Source organism: Haliaeetus albicilla, chromosome 26 (genome assembly GCF_947461875.1).
Source record: "Haliaeetus albicilla chromosome 26, bHalAlb1.1, whole genome shotgun sequence".
Classification (NCBI taxonomy): domain Eukaryota; kingdom Metazoa; phylum Chordata; class Aves; order Accipitriformes; family Accipitridae; genus Haliaeetus; species Haliaeetus albicilla.
In genome coordinates, this window is record NC_091508.1 from 13,933,506 (window position 1) to 13,943,924 (window position 10,419).

A 10,419-nucleotide genomic window follows, 5' to 3' on the forward strand; every position below is an offset into this window, starting at 1 on the left:
GCAAACATGTGGCAGCAAAGCCAAGGGAAGCAGACGCACCGCACGCATGGAGCCCTTGCCGGGAACATTTGAACAGGTTGTGGCACTGTCTTGGAAGGAGTGTAAAGGAGGGGAATGAGGTCATTTGCTCAGTCTGTGCAGATGGGAGAAATTCTTGGGAATTCACTTCAGGGCAAGCGAGACACTGTTCCACTGCCACCCCCTTTTCTTTATGTAAATACTATGATGCAAATAGGCCAAAATCAACTTCCGCTCGCCAGGCACTGCAGGCTATTGTTTCAGCTCCTTCCCACGCTTCTCCAGAGGGATCATGGACAGATGACAGATCATGCACATAGCAGTCTCTCACTTGCATTCCTTTGCTGTTCCTCAGTGCCCGTTAGCTGCATCTCTTCACCTGAAACACAACTGGTATTTAGAGAAGTCTCTGCTGGCCTCCAGCTTCACTGATCTGCTAGGTAGTGTTTGGTTCAGTTCCTGAGGAATTGAAACCAAGAACATTCATAGTTAAATGCACAAATGGACTTAGGCACAGCAGCAGCGCCCAAGTCATAGGGCCCTACTGCAAAACGATACCCTACAGAGGGGAGATTATGGCCCAGGAGCAGGGTTCACCAAAACCCCCAAGCTGGAGGTAGGTAGGAGTGCTACGGGGCGGCTGGAGTTGGGACCTGCTGGACCCAGTAGTGTTTGGTGAGCATTTGAGTTGGTCCTGTGAGATGAGGGGTTTGTAACATTGCTGTCATTTAGTGTTTGTAGCCTTTGGGATAAGGATAGCTTTTCAGAAGAGGCTGGCTGTGTACTGTGATCCAAGCATTGTGATAAGTACCCCAAAAAGCCCCAGAGACGCCCGAGAAGTACATGTCTCCCTATCCAGCTATGTTCATGTGATTGATGTGAGCTGTTAAGGGTATATCTGCTGACCAGTAACTGCATGAGTTGAACAAGTTCTCCTTTACACTTTTCACAGCCTTTCTTATGGACAGGTAGCTCACCTGAGGCCTCAGTGCACCACCAGCTCAGCACTAAAATAAATCACTGTAAAAAAACAACATAGCTGAAGACTGCAGCTGATCTTTGAAGATATCACTGCAGAGGTCTCGTTTGTTCTCCAGGGTGCTGTAGGTGTGTTCCCTCCTTCATGTCTTTGTGTCTTTGGTTTCCTTCCCCAGGTTACTCCCTTCCCTATGTCCTGTGACCTACAAGGAGAGTGTGCTTGCCGGGACCCTAACGCCCAAGAGCACAATCAGAAAGACCTCCGTGGCTTCAGTCTTGGGTAATGCCAAGCGACGTGGAATGGAGGACCACACTGCTCAAGGCAGGCTAGGAGAGACACCACATCCCTTTTGGTATCGTTTTTAACATTTAGCTGCTCAACTGGATGGCATTTCTGCACCAGGGACCCTTAGAATTCAACCAGTCTGCCTTTAATTTTTGTCCAAGGAGAACTCAAAGTAGGGGTTTATGTATTAACTATATCTTAAATAGCGATGACGAGAAACAAACAACCAAGAGTCAAGTCGAGAAGACTTTCATGTATCAAAACAGCATGTTAAGCCCACCTAATTTGAACAGTTCATATCTAGATTCAAGGCGAGAAACAAGCTATTTATGTACACATATTTATAGAAATAAGTAGAGAAAGAGAGAAAGAGTGAAAGATTATGATCAACACAAAAACTTTCCCCTCTCCAAACTCACAATTCAGACCGTTCATGGAAGAGGCTGTGCTCTTGGAGGACTCCAAGCTGAGCCTTTTCTGATGCTGAATGCCAAGGTATCGCATGCTCGGGGCACTGAGGTTGGGGTGGGATCTCCACAGGGCTGTGCCTCTTGGCAAGTGACTTGCCAGACGCCCAGCCAGCTCGAGACGTGGGATGCATCTGCTCCTCACAGGAATGCTACTTCCAGCCAAGGAGCTCAGCAGACTGCAGTGGCCTTTCTGTACAGCTCCTCCTTCTCCCCCTGCCCTCAAAAAGCCAACAAAAGTCCCCTTGTAGCCTGCCTGCAAGCTGCAGGGCTGCTGGGACGTTTCTGTGTGGAGATGGGCAGGTGGTCCCATGGTGTATTTAGGGAGTGGGGAGTCTAAGGACTGGCATTGAGGAATGTGGATGATTGCTTCTGAGGAGCAGAGAGGGTAACTCGCACCCGCACTTGTCATTTGAGCATGTCTGCTGCTGCTACTCCTGCTGCTATGTCCCATACAACTAGTTTCCTTACTGTGTCAGGACAGGGTGAAAAACAACCCCATGCAACCAAACAGTCTGCCTTAAAGCTTACCTATAACCTGCCTTTCAAACCCTCTGGTCTCTTCCTCAGCATTGGGGCAAGAAAACAGGACACCAGCCAGCCAAAGGAATCTGCTTTCTGGTCTCCACCCAGCCAAGTGGTTCTCTAGACCTCCTCCACCCCCCTCTTATGGTGGTCTATATCTAAGAACCGTTTCATGCTCATGTTTTCTGAGGAGAGGGAAGAGGAGGAGGAGGTACATGATATGGTGAAAGGACTGCAGGAGACAGTATTAGAATTTTGGCCATATTTGTCAGTATTAAGCTGTCAGGCCAGTGGGTCAGATGCTTTTGATAGACCAGGAGCTTAGCTGCTTGTAATCTTCCAGAAGGAAGGGCATTAGCTGCAGCAGACTTCACGCTTCCCTGTCATATAGCTCCATCCTCGTGTTTCAGCCCAGAGGGCAACATGTTGTGCCAGACCCTTGGGGACTCACTTCATCATAGGGTTCATCATGTGGAGTCGCTGAGATGCCCAATGCATCTACTGCTGCTGCTGCTGCTACAACCCATCCCACAGAAATCCCAGAGGTCTTTCCAGTCTTTTGTCTCCTGCTGCTTCAGGCTCCTGCTAGGAAGAACACACATCCAAAAGAACATCCTTCCAAGTGTTAAGTCTGTCTGTTCCTTGGGACTCTCCTGACTTGCACAATCTACTGGGTAAAGACAGGTTGGAAAGACTTTTTCCTTCTCCTGCTTGATTGAACACTTAGGCACTCTAGCAAGGCAGAAGGGTAAGGTGAGGGGTCATGGAGATGAATGTAAAAATGGGTAGGAGAACTAGAAATGGAAAACTGACAGAGTTGTAGGTGCAAGGAGCCAGGCTCTTGTCACCCACTGTTGGGGTTGTTTCTATCGGAATGAAGCAGAGGTGAATCTCAAGAACTAAAATGTAGAGGCATGGAGAGGTGATTGTCATAAGAAGGTGAGGAGCTCTCTGTGGTGAAGCTCCTAGTTATTCCCAGAGGAGACCTGGCCATGGGAGCTGTGTGGATGGCTCTGCCCTCACCGTGCAGGGGTGTACAGGAAAGAGAGGCGCAGTGGGATCAGGGCTCCTTCCGTGGACTTAGGCTGAATGTCCTCCAGTGTAGAGAGCAGTGGCAAAAACTGGCCTGGGCAAAAGTTCCACTTTTGCCTCTTGCCATCTAATTAACAATGGAAGGAAATAACTCTGAGAAGGTTGCTTTCTTCTGGTCCCTTTGTCCTCCCGTTTTGTGTTGGCCGTTTGTTCATGTGCCATCCAGCCCATCAGAGGACCTCACAACCTCAAAAGCCTTTCGGACTGCCACTGTATCGTGTCCTCAATGCCTGCGGCATCTTGGCATGATCTCCCCCCTCCATCCCACCTGGGTTTCACCCCAGCAGGGAGCCTCAGTTCACATCCTCTGTGCATCCTGATGGCAGCTCAGCTTGCAAAATCCACTTCTCAGTTATACAGCTCAGCATGGAGGAGATTTTCCATCTGCTTTTCTCACCTAGGACATTGCCCGGGAAAGACAGGTCTGTATAAGCATTATTGCCACTTGCTGCTGTGGGCTCCCAGGAGCTCAGGGCCTGCTGAGCTCCTCTGCCCAGCCAGGGCCAGCCCCTGCTCGCTGAGTTGGAGTCCTTCTCAGCTCAAGGGAGATGGTGGCCTGTTGCCAGCACAGCCTCACACCTCAGCTTCACTCCTGCAGTCCAGGGGTGACCCAACTCCCTTTCCCGTGGGCAGGCTTTCCACGCTGCTATTTGATTTTTTTTCTAACTGCCATGTTGGCACTGTCCATCTCCTCCAACGGGGCTGACAGAACTGGGAGCAGAAGAAGTTCTGCCCTGAGTCATGTTAAACCCAACAGCATTTTTTTTTTTCCATTGGAAAAAAATTGCATTTGGGCAAAGCTTTGCCCTCTGCATTTCAGGTGCTGTACCGTGCACCCGGGGGGACGTGAAGGGAGCCATGAGGCATGGATACTTGTTCAGCTCTCGTCCCCTGTGCTCCCACCCTGGGGCAAGGTCAGTTGGATGGCCTTGCAGCATCTACCACTGTAAGGGCCTTGAATGCCCAGTGGAGTCCCTAGGAAAGACCGTCCATGACTGTGATGGCCATTGGGTGGGAGTTGAGAGGGACATTACCCACCACCCCCACCCACCGAGCCAGTAGTGTAGGACAACATCAAACAAGAAGTTTGGGGGAACAAGAGAGGGTGCTCATGCTGATGAAATTTAGCTGCTCATAAAGTCCAGGTCACATTAGTGCCAAGATCTTCTCTGTCACAGATGACAGTGAGCCAAGGCTGCACCCTACCTGGGGCCACCAGCCAGCCTCCTGGCTATGGGTGGTGTCCATGGCCAGCAGGAGGGAAAGCTGGAGCAGAAAGCAGTGAATGGTGCATGGTGGGGTGGGAAACTCCTATCAGCTGCTACCCCTCTCCCTCCCCACCCTCTTGCAGATGGGCTGAGCTGGTGTCCTCTTGCTTTTCTTGCATCTTCCGCTGTCCCCCCCCCCAGGCTGAGAAAGGAGGATGGCACCAGAGGACTCTTGGAGTCGGGTTCCAGCTACCTCCCTTCCGGTTTCGGTTTCACTTGGTTGTAACTGTCGGTTTGTTCTAGGTTTTACCTGTGTTAAGAAAAAAAAAAAAAAAGGAAAAAAAAAAAAAAGAGAGAAAAAAGGAAAACCCAATAGCCAACAAAAGTTTCTTGCTGCAACTGATTCAGGTGGGGGAAAAAATAACAACAAGTGAGGCTTTACAGAGAGGAAGAAAAGAAAAAAAAGCCACAAAAAAAAAAAGGATAAAAGAAAACCCACATAATCCAAATCCAAGAAGAGCAAAGCCTATTTTTGTGTGTTTGAAAGGAAAACACTGATTCTGCCAGCTGAGTAGAGCGCTAGATACTTAAGTGTAGATTTCCCTAGAAGTACCGTGAGGTTTTATAACATTGTCTGGTTTTGTTTTCCTTGTGCTTTGTGATAAGTCCAGGAACTAAGACTAAGGTATTTTTCCCCCTGGTATATCGTTGTTTCTGGGGGGAGGGGGGCGGAGTTTATTATTATTTTTTTTTTCCAGATTATTTTTTTAAGTGTGTATTTGTGCTTATTTTTACATTATCCAACTGTACATACACATTTAACCAGTATTTCACTGTGCTCTAATTACTGCACTCAGAAGCACTGCACAGTCTGAATCCCGAAGAGCTGCGAGAGACTGGGGGGGGGGGGGGGGGAAGGAGAAAGCTGCTACATGAGCAGACAGGTGATTCCCATGAGCGGGAAGCGGGGTGCTGACCGTCCCCTTCCCGCACTCCAGCCCGTCATTTCCATTTGAGGCCAAGCTACAAGACAGGAGGGGATGGGGTTAAGTCAGCCGAGGCTGGGATGCTCAAAGGGGTTTCAGAGCTGGCGATTTGGCCTTTGAACTTTTTTGGATGCCGTGGAAGTTCCCAGCCTTTTGGCAGCATCTTGCCCTCCCTGCCCAATCCCTGGATGCCCCAGTGAGAGGTGATGGGCATGTTCATATCACTGGGAGAGGACTGTATGCCCAGCTTAGATACGCTCTTGAAATCGTCATAGTTGTGGGGCCCATTTTGGTCTCAGCGGTTGCAACTGAGCTGATTTGCTTTGTGTTTCTTCCACATCATCCCACCCTCTGGGGAAAGCCATCTCCCTGCCGGGGATGTGGAAGCACGCCTGTCTCCAGCTGACCTCATGTGTTGGGCACACTGGAGCCCTGGGGACAGTCCCCTTTCCACTGGAGGACCTTGACCACTGAGTTCAGTGGGAGCGTGACCAAAACATCAGCAGGAGCAGGTCCAGGTGGCCCAAGATGTATTTCCTTGGAGCTACAGTCAATTTGGGCAATAGGGGTTTGGTGTTGGGCTGTTCCTGCCACCTGGGGAACCGGTGTTCAAACCCCCAGCGTTTTAGTGAGAGCAAAGTGGGGCTTAACGGTTTGTTTCTGTCTTAGTTTGGCAAACTGAATTTTCCCCTTTTCGTCTGATCGATACATCCAAGATTCATCAAGAATAATAACTGCTTCCTCTGAGGCCAGAAACAAGAGCTCGGATTGGCTTCAGGTGTTCGATGAGGAGTCTTGGTGCTACTTGTTGGTGGTGTTAGTCCTGTTAGGTCGAGATGCGGAGCTAATGAGTCCAAGTTGTCTTTGGTTCCCATTCTGGTTTGGTTTGGTCTTTTGGTTTTTTTCCTTCGTTTGGTGAGGCCACAATTTAGCCACCAGTTTCCATCTTCTGAGTGCAAAGAACCAGGGCTTTAACGAAACATTTCACCAGCAATTAAAGAGGGAATTGGAACCATTGTGGAGTTTGCATTGTACGGCCTCTGTAATTACTTACCTGTCTGCAGATGATAGGCTGAATTTTGCTCCCATCAAGTCAACAGGGGTTTTTGTTGTTGTTGTTGACTTCACTGGGAGCAGGATTGAGCCATACTATATATATAAATATATATATAAATATATATATGATATATATATAATATTATATGTGTAATATTATATATATATATCAGTGTAATATTTACAAATAAAACTGTGATCTCGTCTAGAGAAAAATGTATTCATATTACCAACTGCTCTTCCATATTTATGTATCATATTGTATCTTTTTATTATTGTTATAATTATTATGATTATTATGGTTGTTATTATTATTATTATTATGGAATCTTTCTTGGCACCTTTTGGAAGCCATGTCAACCAATACTCCAATGAAGTGCTGAGGATCTATTTTCACAAGAATTCTACTGGTCTACTGTATAAAAGAGAAAAGAAAAAAAAAAAAAGAAACAAGCAAAATACAGTTCAACCCTTAATTCTGTACCTCACGCCTGTACGTTTGCTGCTCCGATTTTGGGTTTTATTTTGCGTTCGTTTGTTTTTAACGGATCTAATTTAAGTCTCCAAGCAATATATAAAGATGTAAATAGTAAAGCTTATTTATTAAGATTGTCATCTTTTTTAATTTATATTTACACAATTGTTCATCTAATTTATTTTTTTTTCAATACAGTTTTTAACAGTTGTCCTTTTTTGGTTCATGATGTTTTTTAAATCATTTGCACAGAATTTCTTTATACAGGTTTTTCTTTCTTTTAATAAGCAACAACTTCCTCTGGTCTTTCAAAAACAGGTCATGTTTCACTCAAAAAAAAGTTATGTCAGATTCATCAGAAATATTTTGCCATTGTTGATTCCTATACCCTAAAGTTCTATATTATATAAATATATAATACCTTGTATGCTTAAATATTTAACTGTGTGATTTTGTATATATCTTCATACACATGCTCACACACATATGAGGGTTAATGTCCCCAGATGTTGGGAGAACAGAGAATCAGAAACACAAACAATATAAGCTTGTATTAAAGAGTTCTGAACTGGATCACTCGCTCTTGCCACGTCTCCTTTGCTGTCGGTCGAGCCGGCCCCGAGCATCACTGGGTACCGGGGGGTGGTGAGTGTGGCCGTGGGGCCCCACATCTGGCTGCAGAGCTGCACGGGCCACCCTGTCCACGTGCTCCTGCTGGAGCTCCAGCGCTTTGGTGTTGGGCAGGGGTTTTGAAAAATCAGAGTGTTTTGACAGAGCACTGATGGGAGAGGGCTGCAGCAGGTGGAGGGAGGCAGCACCGGCCAGAGCCATGTGTCATCCCAAGAGCCCATTTCACCTCCAGCAGGTTTGGTTCTGTCAAGGCGGGTCAGGTCCTGCTTCGCTCGGGGCAGGCTGGTGCCTGGTGTAGGTTTTGGTGTGAGAAATGCTTGAGAATTTGAAGGTTGGATGCTTCTGATTTTAAAAAGAATTTTTTTTTTTTAAAGTTGTTGTCCATGGTCTCTGCTCACAGTCTCCATCACATGCAGAACATGGTCATCCAGAAAATGAGTCCCAATGGAAATTTGCCTTGCCTCAGGGGTATTACCAAGGAGGGAAGGAAGGCTGAAAGATAACTATGTGCAGCCAGAGCTGAACATCCCAATGCACAAAGCCTTTGGACACACAAGAAAACATACAGATAAAGATAAGGCAGTCTCCAGTGGTCAAGAGATAGCTGGGCTTGCAGTCCCCCCCATGCCAGACCAAGGCCTTGTAAGGTATGCACAGTGAGCTCACGCACGTCTGGTGATGATAAAGCCCTGTGCCCAGTATAAACACACACACTCACGCACACTTGCAGTGTTACAGCCTGTCCTGGTCCTGACCGCCCCCCAGAGTTGGCTCACCTGCAGTGAAGGTGCATGTCTCTCTCCTCCTGGAGAATGAGGCTCTGCAACCCAATAGCATTATTTTGGTCGGCGCGGCGGTGGACCCATCTCAGTTGCATGCCCAGAGGCATGCACAGGTCCAAAAGAAAACAGGGTGGACTCAAACCACAGGGCTGTTGGTTCTTGCTAATGTGTGAAATAACCTGAGTTGGATTAAGAAACTTTTGGTCCTCCAAGACCAAAAGTATGGCTTTTTGTTGCCACGGCAGGTGTTTGCGGAGAGAAGGGTGGGCTGGAGGAGCTGCACCTCCAGCAAAGCCTGCAGCAGCCCAGGGCTCAGCCCTGCGCAGCTTGTGCAGCCCACCTGCCCCAGCCGAGGGCAGTTTCCCTGGGCAATTAAGTTGATGATCATTAGTGGCCAAGTCCTTTGGCCCTGTTCTGGCTCACCATCTTTGCAGATTTTCCTCCCCCTGAGGCTTTGCCTCCCCTTGGTCCCAGCCACGCTGGTCCTGCTGCGTTGCCTCACTTTGCCGCTGCTACCCCCGCACCGTTACCGCTCCGGTGGGACCCCCACGCCGGGGCCAGGGCCGTGGTACAGGACCCAGCGTGCCTCCTGCTCAGACCCTGCTGTGGCAGGCAAGGAAAGGGACTTTATGCTGTTATACTGATAAATCTGTATTGATTCAGCTTCCAAATGTGAATTGATTCAGCATCGACATCTCCAAACCTTGAGGATGGGCATGCAGTCAGTATAGGTGCCATAAACCCTGACAGTTATTGACCCCCATCCTAAAGAGAGTCATTTTTAACCCAGTTAACTCCTAAACTCATGAATGTTTTAAGTCCCCAGGAAAGCCCTGGTAAGACATGGCGGCTGGGCAGAGGACAAGGAGGGAGTGCGTGGGGGCAGGAGTGTTAAATACCAGCTATGCTTTCCCTGTTACACATTTCCCTTTGCATCTGCTTTAGTCAGCGTTGGGCTATAATGCCAGCTAGCACCATTTGCCATCCTGACATAGTTACGGTGCTGGCTGGTACCACTTTGGCCCCCTTTAAAAGTGTGGCAGTAATACCATAGTGTGTAAGCATTCTGTGGATTAAACAATAAATTAATTCCATGCCACACAATCCATGGGATGTTTGGGGACAATAGACTGAAGGGTGAGAATAAATTATTATTTATTTTTTACACTGGCATAAGTGAGTCAGTAAAAAAATGTTTTGCATTTTAACTGTCAAAAAGATCCACTGCAATATATTGAGCAGGGAGAGAGATAGAAAGAGCACAAGCAAGAGCGCATCGTGCTGTCTATACCATCCTTGTCTGTGGTCAATGCATTATTAATAGTGTATAAGCACATCACAGACAGCCCTATCAATAGAACATACTGTAGATAAAAGGTCCATAAACAATGTATTAAATGGGTTGTGTCTATACTGGACAGGGCTCTGAGCAACCTGATCTAGTTGAAGATGTCCCTGCTCATTGCAGGGGCCTTGGACTAGCTGACCTTTAAAGGTCCTTCTATCCCAAACTATCCTATGATTCTGTGATTCTATAGCAATATACAAATCAGTTGGCTGTGTGTTGAATTATCTATTAAGCAGTAATAAGGACCTTAAGCTGGGAGTTACCCATAAAGCCAGAGTAACAGCAACCAACTCCTGCTGGGCTGGGCTGCAGTTGCTGAGCTATGTTCAGCTCTGTTCCTCCTGCATGTGCACAATCACCTGAGCACGATCAATTGAAATGCACAGTCAAAACAACAGTTTCTTAGTCCAGTTTATGTGTCTGTCTGGAAATCAATCACTAAAGAGGGGGAGAGGAAAAGAAAAAAATCGATACACGCATTGAGCAAGGGCTGAAGCCACTGTCCTGAGAGATGGCAACAAGGCTCGTGGCCACCAGCAAATGTTAAATCTGGCTGAGACCTAGCAAG

General features: G+C 47.4%; 1 protein-coding gene across 1 annotated transcript in view; it reads left to right on the forward strand.

Annotated features, from left to right (window-relative positions):
- The window catches only part of PAPPA (pappalysin 1), a 184,297-nt gene extending 176,635 nt beyond the window's left edge, over positions 1 to 7,662 (forward strand). Inside the window, exon 22 of the mRNA XM_069771839.1 lies at positions 1,173 to 7,662. Within this exon, the coding sequence (XP_069627940.1) occupies positions 1,173 to 1,280 (108 nt within the window). The 3' untranslated portion in view covers positions 1,281 to 7,662. The remainder of the gene's footprint in view (positions 1 to 1,172) is intronic.
- Positions 7,663 to 10,419: the final 2,757 nt, after the last annotated feature.